This window comes from Mustelus asterias, chromosome 7 (genome assembly GCF_964213995.1).
Source record: "Mustelus asterias chromosome 7, sMusAst1.hap1.1, whole genome shotgun sequence".
Classification (NCBI taxonomy): domain Eukaryota; kingdom Metazoa; phylum Chordata; class Chondrichthyes; order Carcharhiniformes; family Triakidae; genus Mustelus; species Mustelus asterias.
The window spans coordinates 80,055,474-80,073,299 of record NC_135807.1 but is presented as its reverse complement, the minus strand read 5'-3'; the positions used below and the strand labels follow the sequence as shown (position 1 = coordinate 80,073,299).

Genomic DNA, 17,826 nt, shown 5'->3' with positions numbered 1-17,826 from the left:
AGTCCCGTCATCTAGATCGTTAATATATAAAGAGAACAGCTGTGGCCCCAACACTGAACCCTGTGGGACACCACTTGTCACCGGTTGCCATTCTGAGAAAGAACCTTTTATCCCAACTCTCTGCCTTCTGTCTGACAGCCAATCGTCAATCCATGTTAGTACCTTGCCTCGAATACCATGGGCCCTTATTTTACTCAGCAGTCTCCCGTGAGGCACCTTGTCAAAGGCCTTTTGGAAGTCAAGATAGATAACATCCATTGGCTCTCCTTGGTCTAACCTATTTGTTATCTCTTCAAAGAACTCTAACAGGTTTGTCAGGCACGACCTCCCCTTACTAAATCCATGCTGACTTGTCCTAATCCGACCCTGCACTTCCAAGAATTTAGAAATCTCATCCTTAACGATGGATTCTAGAATTTTGCCAACAACTGAGGTTAGGCTAATTGGCCTATAATTTTCCATCTTTTTTCTTGTTCCCTTCTTGAACAGTGGGGTTACAACAGCGATTTTCCAATCCTCTGGGACTTTCCCTGACTCCAGTGACTTTTGAAAGATCATAACTAACGCCTCCACTATTTCTTCAGCTATCTCCTTTAGAACTCTAGGATGTAGCCCATCTGGGCCCGGAGATTTATCAATTTTCAGACCTTTTAGTTTCTCTAGCACTTTCTCCTTTGTGATGGCAACCAATGGATTTGATCTTGCAGAGGCAGCACTGGTGGTACTTCTCCAGGTTTTTGAGTTGCCTGTTGTACATAGTTCACGTCTCTGAGCCATATAGGAGAGCGGGTATCATGACTGCTCTGTAGACCGTGAACATGGCGCCAGGTCTGAGATCTTGGTCTTCAAACACTATTCCTTAAACGACCAAAGGCTGCACAGCACACTGAAGGTGATTGAACTTCATTGTCAATGTCTTCCCTGTTGACAGTAGGTTCCCAAGGCATGGAAAGTGGTCCACATTGTCCAAGGCCCTGTCGTGGATTTTGATGTGATGGGATGGGGGGAGGTGGTAGTTAAAGCCAAGCGTCGACAGCGAAAGGAATGTATGGCAATCCGGGCACTCCACCCACACACTCCTCCAAACACCATTTGCCCCACCTTAGGTTACGCATTTGGACTCCTCAGTCACCGGAGAACTAATTTTTAATTTGGAAGCAAGTGCTATGTGGCAGAGGCAGGTTGGCAGAGGACCTTTTGCATCTTTGTCTTACGGGTGTTTAATATAAGGCCCATGCTCTTGTACATCTGTGTGAAGGTGTTGATAATGACTTGGAGCTCGGCCTCTGAGTGTACGCAGATACAAGCATCATCCATAGTTCAATAACAGAGGATGGAATGACCTTGGATCTGACCTGCAGGCAGCGGAGGTTGAACAGATTCCTGTTTGTTCTGTGGTTTAACCCCACTCCAATGGGGAGCTTGATGAAGATGAAATGGAGCATTGCAGCAAGTAAGATGGAGAAAAGCTTCAGTGTGATTACACAGCCCTGCTTGACCCCAGTCTGAACATGAATTGGGTTTGGTAGATCCATTGATCAGGATCACAGCTTGCATGTCATCATATAGCAGGTGGAGGATGGTGACAAATCTTTGGGGGAAGCCAAAATGTAGGAGGACACTCCATAGCCCCTCATGGTTGACAGAATCGAAGGCTGTTGTGATGTCAAAGAAGGCTATGTACAAGATGCTGTTCCCTGCATTCCCCTTGAAGTTGCTGCAAGGTGAAGATCATATCTGGTGTGCCCCCTAGTGTGCAGAATTCACATTGCGATTCTAGGGGGCGCTCTTCAGCCACTGGATGAAGGTGATTAAGGAGGACTCTTTCAATGACTTTCCCTGTGGCCAACAGCAGGGAAATTCCTCTTTAGTTACTGCAGTCAGACTTGTCACCTTTTTATGAAGATGGTCAAGATTACGGCATCTCTGAGGTCTCTTGGCATGTTCTCCTCCTTCTAGATAAGGGAAAGAGGTCATGTAAGTGCATCAATAGTGCTTCTGTACCATGTTTTAGTGCTTCGGTGGGGTTTCCATCTGCTCCTGATGCATTGTTGCTCCTTTGCTGTCAGATGGCCTTTTCTACCTTGTGCTGGATTGGGGTTCTGCTGAGATGGTGACAGGTAGTATGCTGTGGTATGGAGTTGAGGACAATCATGTTGCAGACAGTCTCTGCTATAGAAGCATTTGAAGTGCTCCTTCCAACCGGTGCTGACTGCCTCACTGTTCTTGATGAACACCTCTCTGTTCTTGGCCATCATTAGGATTGGATCCTGGGTGCTTGGGCAATAGGTGGTTTTGACTGCACTAAAGAATCCTCGCATGTCATTGTTGTCTGCTAACTGCTAGTTCTCCTGCGCTTCCTCCACCTACCATCTGTTCTTTAGGTTGCAGGTTTTTACTGGACCTTAGCCTTCAGCTGTCTCAAGAGCTGATTTCTTGCCCTCGAGCTGAGTTGCTGTTTCAGGTTCAGAAAAGCCTTGTGCTTGTGGGTTATGAGGTCTTGGACCTCATGGTTGTTCTCATCAAACTAGTCTTGGTGTTACCTTTCTCAGCCTTCTGCATTCTCGTTTACATTCCCTTTGTCTAATCACAGCTCTCCCCCCACCCTCATAGTATAAATCTCTCCTGATATTCTCTGCTCTTAGTTCTGACAAAAGGTCATCCAGACTTGAAATGTTGGCTCTATTCTCTCTCCACAGAAGCTGTCAGACCTGCTGAGATTTTCCAGCGTTTTCTGTTTTTGTTCCAAGTTCCAGCATCCACAGTATTTTGCTTTTATATCAGTCTTGGTGTTTCCTGGTCAAGTCACCAAGCATTTCTTTGCAGGTGCTGATTATGGAGACCTTGAGTGCAGACCAGGCTCTGTGGACACTGTGTCTCTGGGTTACCAGGAGTGAGAAGTTTAACAACACCAGGTTAAAGTCCAACAGGTTTATTTGGTAGCAAAAGCCACACAAGCTTTCGAGGCTCTGAGCCCCTTCTTCAGGTGAACTTCTTCACTCACCTGAAGAAGGGGCTCAGAGCCTCGAAAGCTTGTGTGGCTTTTGCTACCAAATAAACCTGTTGGACTTTAACCTGGTGTTGTTAAACTTCTTACTGTGTTTACCCCAGTCCAACGCCGGCATCTCCACATCATGACTACCAGGAGTGGTCAGGTTGGAAGTGAGGCGCTGGCTGAATTGCGCTTTCTTATCAACATCCTTGAGTGCCTCGGTGTTGATTTTCCTGTGGCGTTGTTTCTGTTGCTGCCGCTGCTTTGGGGTTATATTGATGTTGATCACAGAGCGGATCGGATGGTGGTCCATGCAGCAGTTATCAGCTTCTGCCATGCGTGGGTGATACACATGTTCATGCGGTCTCTCGCATGGATGATAACATAGTCGAGCAGGTGCCAATGCTTGGAGGGAAGGTATTGTCATGAGACCTTGTATTTGTCCCTCTGGCAGAATAAGGTGTTGCTTATTACAAGGTCATGTTCTAGGCGTTTTGTCAGCAGCAGGGCACCATTATTGTTGAATTTCCCGACCCCCTCTTTGCCGAGTACACCTCCCCAGTGGTCTGTGTCCAACTCTGGCATTGAAATCGCCAAGGAGATTCTGCTTCTCTCCTTTTCGAACTCAGGCCAAGGATTGTTTGAGGCTGGCGTAAAATTCCTCTTTGGACTCGTCTGTAGTTTCCAGTGTTGGGACGTATGCGCCAAGGACTGCAGCGCACTGGTTCTGGGCTAAGGTGAATCAAAGATCATGAGGCATTCCTTTATCCCACATGGAAAACCTCTGAGATGGCCAACTAGTTTGTTTTTAATGGTGAAATGCCTGAACTCCTAGGCGACGATAGTAATACATCGTTCTGGTCTGTCACTGTTAGGTTTGTCCCTGAGGGTCCTGACATTCCAGGTCCTGAATTTCACTTTAAGGGTTGGAAGATGCCTGTGCATGGGTTCTTTGAATGTGGGAAGGCCATTGCACACCAGCTATCACACGGGATTGACAGAACAAGGCCTTGGTCCAGTGGCAAGGGGGTCCAAGACAACTGAAGACCACGCTCACCTGTACGGATCTAGATCATACATAGCATATACATACATACTTCTATTGTCCTCCTTTCTCCTTCCCACAGGACCTCTCTTCCTGGGATTCATAAAGTGGAGTGATGACCTTGTGAGCTCCTGAGGGTGGCACTGGCCTCTCACTGTTAATGGCCTTGTTGCTCATCTCTTGCTGTTATGTCCCCATTGCTCCTCTCTCATTCTTCTGGGTAGTGGTTATTGCCTCTGGGTCCTCTGTTCACCCAGGTGTTAGACCAGGTTTTAAACTGTCTAGCATTTCTTGGGTATCAAGGTAAGGCGTGCAGATCTGTCCCTAGCTCAAGGTCAGAGACATTCGCGAAGGGACCAGGTCAGCAAGGAGTCAGAAGTTTAAACTTCTCGAGAACTCCCACATACTTCCATAGGGTTCTGATGCATATCTTTGATTGTAAGTCTGGTCTCTGACAGAAGAGACCAGAAGATTTGGGCCACAGAAATATCATAGACAATTCCTACTACACTATAATCACTTTGTGGATCAATTTGTAGAGAGTCTTTCTCTACTTTTTCTGTAAGGCAGCTGTTGAGGTGACTCAGATGTTTTCACTAAGCACTGTTGTGATGTGACAGCTCGGAAGACTATGTGAGTTGGTCCTAACATTTATGTTTTCAGTACCCCATCTGCCCAATTTCTGCACTGCTTTGTGTGTGCAGGTTGCAAGAATAAGGAAGAACATTAAATTTTTATTGTAAATTTGGATTTTCCTTTTATTCAAACTGTATATAAATGTAACATCACTATTTGAGAAACAAGGGAAAGAGAAAACTGGGAACTACACGCCAGTTAGCCTGACATCAGTCAGTAGGAAATTGCTGGTTTCTATCATTAAGGAAGTCTTAAAAATGCATTTAGAAAATCATAGTATGATCAGATACGGTCAACGTGGTTTTACAAAATGAAATCATGTTTGACAAATTGATTAGAATTGTTTTAGGATGTAACTAGTAGGTTGGATAAGACAGAACCAGTATATGTAGTATACTCAGATTTCCAAAAGGCATACAATAAGGTGCCACACAAGAGGTTAACACACAAAATAAGAGCTCATGGAGTTGCGAGCAACACATTAGCATGGATAGAGGATTGGTTAACGGACAGAAAGCAAAGAGTGGGATTAAATGGGATATTTTCAAGTTAGCATGTTGTGACCACTGGAGTGCTTCAAGGATCACTCCTTAGGCCTCATCTATTTACAATTCATATTAATGACTTAGACAAAGAAGAAATGTGTCTAGGTTTGCTGATACTACAAGTTTAGATGGGAATGTAAACTGCCAGGTGGTCACAGAGAGGCTGCAAAGAGACATAGACAGGTTAAGTGAGTGGGAAACAAAAATGGCAGATGGAATATGGGGAAGTGTTAGGTTATTCAACTTGGCAGTAAGAATAGAAAAGCAGAATATTTTTTAAAAGTCGCGAAACTTGTAAATGTTGATATGCCAAGGGAGTTTGGTGTACTTGTACAAATAACAAAGAGGCTGGGATTTTGTGGTCCAGTGAAGGAGTTGGATTTGTAAATAATATAGTTGCAGAGTCATGAGAAAGGAAGTCCCAACTCTGTTTCTGTCTCTGTCCATTTTCAGCGGTGCGGGAAAGGAAGTGGATCAGAAACGTGTCATGTGTTTCATTAGAAGCTGTCACTGCCATTGTAGAAATGAGCATTTTGGAACTTCTGGAATTTTCTTGGAGCAGCTGTGTTTTGATATGCCTGGGAAAACTAATTTCAGTTCTCTTTATCACTTGATAAGCAAAAGTAGCTACGTATGATGCACAGTAAGGATCAATCATGCTTGCCACATTTTCTGAAGTACTTCTCCAGGTCTACAAGTTAACAGCATGAAGGTGATAGCATTGTCTGCCCCAAGTGTAAAAAGGACATTTGTTGTAGGTGAGAAACAGACAGTGATCTTAGTTATGTTTTCACATGATAGTGAAAGAAATAGTTACTTGGGTATAGGTGAAACTTCTAACACATTTCTTTACATACAGTCAATGGTCGCCTCCTCTCACCATTCTTTCAAATATAATCAGCATTGCAATTTTTGTACAGAGCAATATTTCTGCTGTGAAGAGAACTTTAGAGTATAATGCAGTATTCCAAACATTTAGTTGTTGCTTTCATGATTCAAGTTAAATGGCTGCAGCACTTCACATTGTAGCAATTTGTATAGTTTGTTAAGGCTTAATTTTGAAAGAAGAATGGAAGTTGTTTCTTGTTCCTAATGGTAAACTTATGGTGCAAACTTTTAACTTTGTGGCATGAGACAGTGCATATCATACATTTGTACCTTTATGCCATTAACTTACTTTTGTTTTTATTTCGTTCATTGCATTGTTTTCAAAAGGTGTGAAGCTTCATTTATTGGCCAAATTTAATTATCTGTGAAGCTTTGGTTCTATTGTAAATTAAAAAAGATGTTACATTATAGTAACAGGATACTTATGAAAAGTAATATTTTTAATGGGAGTCTCTATGGTTAAGTACTATCACTCATGAGCACCTGACTGATCCTAGATTGTTATTGAGACTTACACTTGGCCTGCATCCTTTTCCTAGTTTTCAATGGAGTGGGCTACATGTGCTGAACTGACACAGAGCAAATGATCTCCTTGTGACTCATCTGGTCTGCAGCATTAGGTTACTGATTTCTTTAGAGGCTGGTCATTAGCTCATAGTCAGCAGAGACCTGGAGGGGAGCATGATAAAGCACCTGAATTCACTCTTCAACTAATATTTTCAATGCGGTTGAACCATAAACACTGATGTTTTTTAATGGAGTGTTGGCTTGCTTGAAATTAATTATTTTTAAACCATTAGAAAGCCTGACACCAAATTCAATTAAGGAATGTTATGGCATGTTTTCACCTTCACCACTTAGGCAATAAGCTGGTGGAGTGGATCACCCATTTGATTTTCATCATATTAAAATCAATGGGATGAAAATTGGGTGAGTTCTATCATAAGTGGATGGACTGCTCCCTTGGCATTTTACTGCCAAGTGATGATGATGATGAAAATTGTCCCCTCCATCTTTAAGTGTATAAAAATCAAAATGTCTTATAAGCGTAACAGTACATGAAATAGAATAGGCAGTATTACAAATATCTTTATTTGTCACTCGATCAAATTATATTCAGCACTTCAGGAAGACAGATTAAGTGCAATACTCCAGTGTAGTTAACCATAAATGTATAAAACACAACATAACTTTACTGAAATATTAATGCAAAGATATATTGGAGTAAATCACAAATTCAAGCTACAATTTTAGTATCAGGGTAAAAAACACAGTTTCACAATCAATTACTTTTTAGATTACTGTAGATTCAGATTATAGAACTTTAAGTTATCTGGGTATTTTTACAGCAGTTGCCATATTTCTGATGTGGTTTTGTATTTACTTGCTGCTTATAAATTCATAAAGACAATAACCAAAATACAGTAAGTTGCTAGGAAAACTCTTTTTTGAAAGTAAAAATTGTAACAAATTTCTTTCGTCTACAGCTCAGAAGGGAATTCTGCATCTCTCCCCTGATGTTTATCAAGAAATGGAAGCAAGTCGTAACAAGGCAGCACCTACAATGAACTATTTGACATCTAAAGAAATAAACCAAGGATGTAGTTCATTCTTCAGTACTACCAGCAACACTGCAACCATTGCAAGGGAGCTTCTGTTGAATGGGACATCCCCAACTGCAGAAGCTATAAGTTTGAAAGGAAAAGCACCTGCTTCCCCCTGTTCAGCAGTACAGCCCTCTCAACAGCTAGAGTACTTAGCCAGAATCCAAGGTTTCCAGGTGGGGAAAGTGAAACTCTTTAATGGTTAATTACTTTTTTAAAAAATCTTTTAGTATTTGGAACTATATATAGAATTTTCCATATTCACGTTTGTTTTTCAAGATTGATGGGGCACCAATGTATCCACATATGAAATATTTATTGCATCAACAGGTTATGTCCAAGTATAATCACGCTTATTTGTCATTTTCCTGCTTATTTTCTTTCTCAGATCAGCTTATTAAAAGGGATTGCAAGTTTCAATAAGTTGAAGTTGAGAAACGCATTGTGAGCTAAATGAGCTCACAGTGCGACTTAGTCCTACCCTTGGAAGCTGTCAGGCAATCCAATTGGTTGGAAGTTTTAGCAGTCCCGGCCAAGAGCACCATGAGCTGGTGAAACCCGCTTCACCCAATACCCTGCCTTACCTCAGTCTGGGATCCATTGGGGCGCCTTCTTATGATTCGTTGCAGCCCCGGCAGCACTGGGATCCCAGACTGAGGTAAGGCAAGATATTGGGAGGAGCGGGTTTGGCCAGTTTAGGGTTGTGAGGTGGAGGGGTGGATATTGGAGAGCAGGGGGAGGGGGTACTATCTTGGGGGCTGTCCCCAATGCGTAAAGTAGTCGCCCTTTCTTCCTGCCCTTTTGAAAAACTTTAAAACAAAAATAATCTTCCCAATCCTGCTTGCCTGTGCTCACCAACCATATTATGATGTGGGCAGTGTATTATCGATTCAGTTGGCTTGTTAACAAGCTCAATTGACACTCATTTATTTACATATGCTGGGCAGGCTGCCCACCTACTCTGTTTATGGGAGTGAGCTCAGGGGTGGGAAGGGAGGTAGTGGGCTGGGCACCTACTCTAATTTGCATGCCCCCCGGCTGAAAACACACTCTGCAGGGGGCATGTAAAGTCCAACTCACTGTCTCCTGCTGCATGAAGTTTCATGGTGCCAGCCGCCCTCAAGTAATGGTTATTATCTGTAAGCCACACCATCTGTTTCAGTAGGTTATTGAACTATAGAGGGCATCACAACCAAACCCTAGCCTCTCCTCACCCAACATATGAACAAATGTACTTTACAGCTGAAGATCTCAGATAGCAATTAGAAGAGGAATGTGAACATTTTATTTCACCTTCCTATCCAGGCTTTTGAGGAGAATTGTTGCCATCTGAGATAAACATGCACCATAAATCAAATATGAAACATTTTGTTTCCATAGCTGAGTATCTCACAGTGCCGACTCTTCAACCAATTAATAATCAAAACAGCCAGCATTTACCGTTGTGTTAGTATTTTCCTTAATGTAATTTAATCTTTGTCATACTTTTTCCTCCTATTGATTTAAAAAGTCTAAGTAATCCTTAGCTACAATTTTAAACTGTAAAGTAACATCATCAGAGCCCAGCCAGGTTAAGTGTAGGCTATATGACAGAGAACAGTAGTTTTCCAGTACTGTAATCTGATTACTGTTGAATCAGTATAAACAATATAATTAGTCACTGCAGCACCATAGAATTCTGGTAAATTGGTAAATTAAGAATGACTTTAGATTCTTAATGGTGTCATCAACATGCGCTGACGTGAAGACTGGATTTTCTGTCTCCCAGCACACACACTGCCCCCCTCATCATTCCCCCTCCCCGCTTCATCATTCCCCCTTCCCCCACCACCCCACTCCAGGGACCAGGACCTAAGTCAGGAAGGCAAGTCCTGGCTCCACCATGCTTCCAGGACACTTTTGCGGAGATGGTATCAGGGCCAGTAGCCTGAGGTTAGTAGCCAATCAGACTCATTAAGAGTCAAATTGAGGCCAGGTAAAGGAAAGTTCTAGTTGGCCTCCTGGTTCCTGCACTGACAAGAGCCATTTTAGTTACCAGGAGGCAGTCACCCAGCAAAAGGGTGGGTGTTCAGCACTCCACGCAGGCCTAGATACTCTACCTGCCTGCCTGGATACACAGCCAGCCACCTAAAGGTGGCCTGTAAGAGGGTTCCTCCCTACTATGGTGCTCTGGCTGCTAAATCTATTTTTAATTTAAGATTTTAAAAAGCTGGAGAAAGGGCATCTTCATTTTTAAACACCTTCTTTCTTACTTACCTACCATTGCAGTTTGCTGTTCCTTTAAGGTTGTAAGGCCACTAATTGTCCCACCAGCTTCAAGCGCCCACTCGCCGTTCTTAATTGGACAGAGAAACTGACTGGAATTGTCGAGCCAAGCATGCCACACTACCGCTGCCACTGGATATTGTTATCTTTTTTGAAGCAGAAACAATTCCAAATTTACAGGAGTAGAATGTAAAAGCACTTTTATTGCACCATCATTTTACCATTATGATTCGCATTGTACTAAATTGATAATGTTCTGATGAGCCATCGAAATATACACAACTTTTGGTCATTATTGCATGAAAAGCCACCAAGAGATTTGGGTCTGATATCTGAAGGACAAGCAAGTAAAATGCCTGGCTTAGTATGGATTTGATCTTGGTAACCTCTGTTACAGTTTTCTATCACATTAAACATTGGACCAGATTTTGTGGTCAGTAGCAAACAAACGGCGTGGGCCATTCGTTACACTTACACTTGCCCATAGAGCTGTGGGTTTTTGCAATTACTTTTCTAGTTGTTGGAGAGTCACAAAAGAATGGAGCTCTTTGAAGAGGATCTGTAGCCTTTTTGAACTGAGGGCACTGTGGCTAAGTTTGCAGATGATACAAAGAAAGGTGGAGGGAAAGGTAGTATTGAGGAAGCGGGGAAGCTGCAGAAGGACTTGAACAGGTTAGGAGAGTGGGCAAAGAAGTGGCAGATGGAATACAATGTGGGAAAATGTCAGGTTATGCACTTCGGTAGGAAAAATAGAGGTGTTGAATATTTTCTAAATGGGGAGAGAATTCAAAAATCGGAAGCACAAAGGGACTTGGGAGTTCTAGTTCAGGACTCTCTGAAGGTTAACTTGCAAGTTGAATTGATAGTAAGGAAGGCAAATGCAATGTTAGCATTCATTTCAAAAGGACCAGGGAAGTTCTGCTGAGGCTTTATAAGGCTCTGGAAAGACCAAAGTTGGAATATTGTGAGCAATTTTGGGTCCCATATCTAAGGAAGGATATGTTGGCCTTGGAGAGGGTCCAGAGGAGGTTCACGAGAATGATCTCAGGAATGAAAAGCTTGATGAATGAGGAGCCTCTGAGGAATCTGGGTCTGTACTCGATGGAGTTTAGAAGGATGAAGGGGAATCTCATAAAAACTTAAGAGAATATTAAAAAGCCTGGATAGAGTGGGGAAGATGTTTCAATTAGTGGGAGAGATTGGATTTGGGAGCACAGCCTCAGAGTAAAGAGGCGAGCTTTTAGAACTGAGATGAGGAGGAAGTTCTTCAGCCAGAGGGTGGTGAATCTGTGAAATTCTTTGCCACAGAAGGCTGTGGAGGCCAGGTCATTGAGTGTATTTAAGACAAAGATAGATAGATAGGTTCTTGACTGGCAAAGGGATCAAAGGTTACAGGGAAAAGGTGGGAGAAACATATCAGCCACGATTGAATGGCGGAGAAGACTCAATGGGCCGAAAAGCCTAATTCTGCTCCTATATCTTATGGTCTTATGGAAACTGGGCAACTCAGTTACCAACTTCGTGTTTTGTGTTTTTCGTGTTTAACATGTACATATGCCAGAGGTGGCTGTCCAATTTGTTCTTTAATCATGATGAGCAAAAGCCTCACTGTTAATTCTCCCTAATAGGTTTAGATGACAAGAATATTTTTAATAATTTTGGGATCTTATTTGCCATTCACGCCATGTGCCCGCTACAGCGAGGTCGGAGAATTTGGCGGCCAGCCAAATCTCCGTTCACTGCAGCGGGATGGAAAAATCTCACCAGCGTGAACGGTGACAGGATTCTGGCTTTTAGATTAAATTGTACACTCGAACATTCAGGAGCACAAAAAAAGTTTGCAATGGGAAAATGGGAATCGTCATGCGCACAGCCACTAGGGAAGGGGGATCAGAATTAATTGTAATTTATTAATTTGCCACATAATTTAAAAAAATTTTTTAGTTTATCATGGTCAAGTATCACAGTGACAACTTTAGAAATTAAAATTACTCTAATTGTGGAACATTCCTTACAACAGGATCAAATTGTTGTGTAATTCTCATAAATTAGAGAACTTTGAAACCACTAAAGGATTGAAAAGAGTGGTTTTCCTCTCATTCTTCTGCAGATTACAGAGAAATTTCAAGACTTTTATACAACATTGAAAATCAATGAGGAATTGAAGAAAACATCATTGGCTTAATTTTTGGAAATATTTTCTTTCATAAATGCTTTAGTGCAATCTATATGACTGTCCTAATTACCAACCATAAATTATCAAATGTATTTTCTTCTCAAACATCATGGATACTGAATCTGCTAACAAATTGTATATAATCTGCTCATTAAAAATTAAAAAGCAATATTCTGATATCATGACCAAATACTTGGGCAATGCTGACAAAAGTGAAAAGACAGTAATCTACTAAAGGATAATGTGGTCCGGAGAATTTTCTGGCTATCCCATTAGGTATAATATTGTGTGTTGTTGAGCCATACAGACCAGTAAAGCCACTGCTTTGATCTCTGCTGTGCACTGAGTTAGATTATCTCAACTGAAGCAGTGGTAGGCTTCCCAGTGGCCAGAGCACATTGGACTGGAAAATTTTTTTAAAAGCCGATGTTTCAGTTTCTATTCACTGCACAGTAACCTCTGCAAGTACGTGGATATCAGCTGAGAGAGAGGGCTCAGCTATGATTCCTTTCATGGAAAAATAACATACTGGCACATACTAAATTGGTAGTGAATACTTTGTACCAGAGAGCTGCCAGCATCTATGGATTGAGTCCCTAGCCTTGGGGACAACAAATGAGAAAAGAAGAGAAAATTAAAGTAAGGATAAGGTGCCTCAAGATAAATTTATTTGCTGCAAATCTCCTTTCTAAATACCTTTTTAGCATGTAATTAAAGTCCTAATCTGCTGAGGATAGAACTCCAGCCATGTGGAAAAGAAGCTTGTTTTTATTTCTTATCTTTTACACTTTGCCATAGAATGAACATGGTTTCCATTAAACGATTCAGAGAGGGGTTTGGTTATGGTGTGTCCTAGACTAACAGAGTAAATAAAATCTGGAATAGAAAGTGAGGCTGGGATTTTGTCAACAGCATGCCATTCCTGATGCTGTAACCAGAATTGTGCGCCACTTTCACTTTTTTTCTGTTTCCCACGTGGTTACAATTAAAATTCAAGTGCCAGCAGTGTGCATGCAAAACAGGTTTGAGTTAGCAGCGGGTGAAACCCACCATCAACTGACAAAACTGCATCTATATAGGGCGGCACCATGGCAGAGTGGTTAGCACTGTTGCCTCACAGTGCCAGGGGACCGGGTTCAATTCCGGCCTTGAGTGACTGTGTGGAGTTTGCACGTTTTCCTTGTGTCTGCTTGGGTTTCTCTGGGTGCTTCGGTTTCTTCCCACAGTCCAATGGTGTGCAGGTTAGATGGATTACCCATGGTAAATGTGTTACAGGAATAGGGCAGGGGAGAGGGCCTGTGTAAGATACTCTGTCGGAGAGTCAATGCAGACTTGAGCTGAATTGTGTCTTTCTGCACTGTAGGGATTCAATGATACAGGCGCTGTATTAAAGAGCTACCTGGTCAAACAGGGTGTCTCCACAGCTACAACCACAACCTTCCTGACAAACTCCATTGCCAATAATATAAGAGCACAAAGATGGCACAGGTGTTTGTCAAGATTAAATTTTACTTAAAAATATTTCACATTACATTGGTTTCACTTTATTCAGCATTATTTGTTGAGACTGGCTTAGTCAGAGAGCTAAATGTACTGGCACGCCTCATGTTGGCACACATTGATGTTTACTGGGGAGTTGGGGACTTTTTCTTTATTGTGGAAGAAACTATGCTGTCTTTTTTTAATTCACTCTTTATTAAATGTTCATGTTAGTGTCCATTGTTGTACTCCACTCTGTAGGATTCTTGCAAGCTCAGCTGGCCCTCCTTTCTATACATTGTAAAGGGCGTTGTCTGAGATAATTGAAATATTGTAAATGAACTCAAAACCCTGTAAGGACTCTGCCTGGCAACATCCCGAGATTGAACAGTACTGATACCGCCCTTTAAGCCCCTTATTTTCTTACCTTGACTGACTGCCGCCACCACCACCACCCACCAGTCCTCCCAAGACATTCAATACACCACTTGTGAAGGCAAAGCTCTGTCTTCACAGAGGATATCTTACATCATGTGTGGCTCAAAACTGGGAATCCGTGAGGTGCTGTGGGCCACCAGCAGCATCAGAATTGTATTCCAACACAATCCATAATCTCATAGTTTAGAATCGTAGAATTGTTGCAGCACAGAAGAAGGCCATTCAGCCCATTGTGTCCATGCTGGCTCTGCCAAGGAATAATTCATGTACTTCCACTCTCCTGTTCTCTCCCCAAATCCCTGCATATTCCTCTTTTTCAGATATTTAGAAAATGTAGAAAAGTTAATGGCGCAAAAGGAGGCCACTCTGCCATTGGGTCTGCACCGGCTTAAAAAAACAGCCACTCCGTCTAATCCCATTTTCCAGCATTTTATCTGTACCTCTGGACTTCAGGTGCATATCCAGACACCTTTTAAATGAGTTGAGGGTTTTTGCCTCTTATACTGTTTGTATATATATTTATTTATACGTGGGTTGTCATATCCCTTACTCCACCATTTCAATCAAGCCTACTTCATTTAGGACTCTAGGTGGGCAAGTCTGGAGCAGCACCAGGCACACATAAAAATGGGGTACTCACTTGATGAAATTATAACACAGGACAACATGGATACTAAACAGTGGTAAGAGCGTGTGCTATAGGCCAATAGTTTAGGCTCCAAGATCTCATAGCCTTGGTCCAAATAAGGAAAATGGAAATTAATTAATTTAAAGATGTGGGTGATTGGCTTTAACATAAGTCCACATTTGACTGCATGTGGCATTAAGGAACCTGAGTCTAATTGAATTTAAGAGGAATCTAGGGAAAATTCTTCACTGATAGAGTCATACCTAGCACAAAGGAGATGGATCTTATTGGAGGTTAATCATCTCAGCTCCAGAACATAGCTACAAGAGTTCCTCGGGCAGGTCCTGGGCCCAACCATCTTCAGCTGCTTTATTAATGACAGAAAGTCAGAAGTAGGAATGTTCAGAGATGATTGCACAGTGTTCAGTTCCATTCACAACTGCCAAGTTAATATAGTAGTCCATGCCCACATGCAGCCAAACCAGGACAACACTCAGACTTGGGCTGATGCATTGCAATTGTCGGGCAATAACCATCTACAAGAAGACAATTGACATTCATTTGCATCATAACAGCTGAATCTCTCACTATCAACATCCTTAGGCCAATTGCCTTTGACCAGAAACCTAACTAGACCAGTCACATAAATAATATGAGCTACAAAGGCAAGTCAGAGGCTGGAAATTCTGTGGTGAGTGAGTCACCTGACTCCCCAAAGCCTTTGAACCATCTACAAGGCACAAGTCGGGAGTGTGATGGAATGCTTCCCACATGCCTATGTGAGTGCCCTCCAACAGCACAAAGAAGCTCAAAACCATCTTGAACAAAGCAGCCACCATAATTGACATCCCATCCACTACCTTAAATATTCAGTCCCTCCACTATTGGTGTACAGTGACAACGGTGTGTACTACCTACAAGATGCACTACAGGAAGTCTCCAATACTCCTTCAATAGAATGTTCCAAACCCATTACCATACCGCCTAAAAGAACAAGGGCAGTAGACACATGGGAAAATCACCACCTCTTAACTGCAGATCACCTGACTTGGAGCTATATCATAATTCCTTCACTGTCATGAGTCAAACTCTTGGAGCCCCCACCCCAGCAGTGCTGTGGGTGTACGTACACTGTATGGACTGCAGCAGTTCAACAAGGCAGCTCACCACCACCTCCTCAAAGGTAAGTAGGGATGGGCAATAAATGCTGACTTTGCCAGTGATGCTCACATCTCATGAATGAACAACAAAATATATGTTTACCTCTCAGATTGCATGTTAAAATGGGAATGTATATGAAATGATCCCAGAATAAATTTACTATGGAGATGCAGAAATGAAAGAATGCTTATGTGAACTGGAACAATTATGCTGATCCTCATGGGAGTTTATGATTATCAGTTTGTCAACTGCATGGCACATGATGTTCTGGATTCTGGTAAAATCAGCAAATTGCTGCTCTGTAAAATAGGTTGCGGTGAGGGAAAGCTCTGCGTCATGCCCTCTATCAAGTTGGAGCCAGGCTCTTGTATGTTCCTTTACAGTGACAGAAGGCTGTTTGGCAGGTTAGCCAATGTACCCAGCATCTTGTTGTGCATATCAATCAGTGCTCTCGTGTATGCCGCCCCATTAAGTTCCCCATCCAAGTCCTCCACAGCAGAACTCGTCAGCGACATGGTCCTCCATGTAGCTGACAGATTAACTGTCCCCAATCCACCCCAAGGGCAACCAGTCACATGGGAGCAGCCTGCTAAATGGCTGGAGGGCAGGTTAGCTAGTCAATCGGCAGCCATCGGATCGGGAACAGAGTTAGGACTGTTGGGGCAGCATGGTAACACAGTGGTTAACACTGCTGCCTCACCGCGCCAGGGACCTGCGTTCAATTCCCGGCTTGGGTCACTGTCTATGCAGAGTCTGCACGTTGTCCCTGTGTCCGCATGGATTTCCTCCGGGTGCTCCGGTTTCCTCCCACACTCCAAGGATGTGTAGGTGAGGTGGATTGGCCATGATAATTTGTCCATTAGTGTCGGGGGATTAGCAGGGTGAATACGTGGGGTTACAGGGATAGGGCCTGGGTGGGATTGTTGTCAATGCAGGCTTGATGGGTCGAATGGCCTCCTTCTGCACTATAGGGATTCTATGATTCTGTGACTGAAAGTGAGCAGGCCAGATTTAAGGCAAGCATTATTGTGTCTGCCATTTTGGAGATTTTCTTGCTGTCTTTAACATGGAGCAGAAAAGGCAGAGGGCTGGAACTAAGGGCAGGACTGCCTCTCCCTTTGCTGATGCAAACTTGGAGGTCCTCCTCAAGGTAGCGAGGGAAAGGAAGGAGATCCACTTTCTGGAAGGTGGTGCAAGAAGGCCAAGAGACCAAGCAACCTGGATTGGGACGGAGACACCAGACAACATGTGGTTCACTGGAACTTGGTCCAGTACAAGAAGAGATTCAATGATCTTATTGATGCTGGCAAGGTGCTCGCAATGCCAGCCCTTCAAGACAGACCTTTGGGTATTGAACCTCCAGTGGACAATCCAGCTGAGGATCCTGAGGGTGCATGCTGCTCCTGTATATGGGAGGACACTTACTGAACCCTCATTAAGGTTCATAGCCATCGTGATGTTGAAGACATGCCAACCTTGATACAGGCATTGTTCATAGAGGCCAGAGCTGTCCGAACTCACTCACTCCTTTGCCCTTGTAGGAGAAACGAGTTCAATGTCCATAAAAGGGCCCTGTCTGGACCTTTTTCAATTCAGCACCACCATAGAAGAGGGAACCGTGGCGATCACCAGGATTGCTGACAAGCAAGTCAGTAACGGCAAAATGAACATCCCTGGTGGAGAGAATGAATAGAAATGGGAATGCATTGATTAAAGAGGTTCATTGTACCCCATCCAATAGCATATTGGAGCCTAGTCTTCTGATCTCAAAGACTCATTCTCCTAGTCTCTTGTAGTGTTTTCTGGGGTTCTGATATCAATGTGTGAAAGACCTATTCTTGTACCATCACTGAGTCAAGCACTGCCAGAGAATACCTCACAACGTGCACCGTCACACGCTTACAAGTACACCCTGCAGCAGCCCAGGTACAGTCAACACTGTAGGTCCTGTGCATATGCATTGATAGAG

The 17,826-nt window shown here is 42.9% G+C and overlaps 1 protein-coding gene across 9 annotated transcripts in view; it reads left to right on the top strand.

Annotated features, from left to right (window-relative positions):
* The window catches only part of stau2 (staufen double-stranded RNA binding protein 2), a 340,608-nt gene that overhangs the window by 227,527 nt on the left and 95,255 nt on the right, over window positions 1–17,826 (top strand). For 8 of the 9 annotated variants that reach the window (XR_013498337.1, XR_013498339.1, XR_013498338.1 and 5 more), the window contains one exon: window positions 7,594–7,886. Coding sequence is in view for 6 of the 9 variants with exons in the window: in XM_078216313.1 (XP_078072439.1) it covers window positions 7,594–7,886 (293 nt within the window). In the remaining 3 variants the exon portion in view is untranslated. Of the gene's footprint in view, window positions 1–7,593; window positions 7,887–12,085; window positions 13,869–17,826 lie in introns of those variants that run through there. The other variant, XM_078216319.1, reaches the window with a different exon arrangement.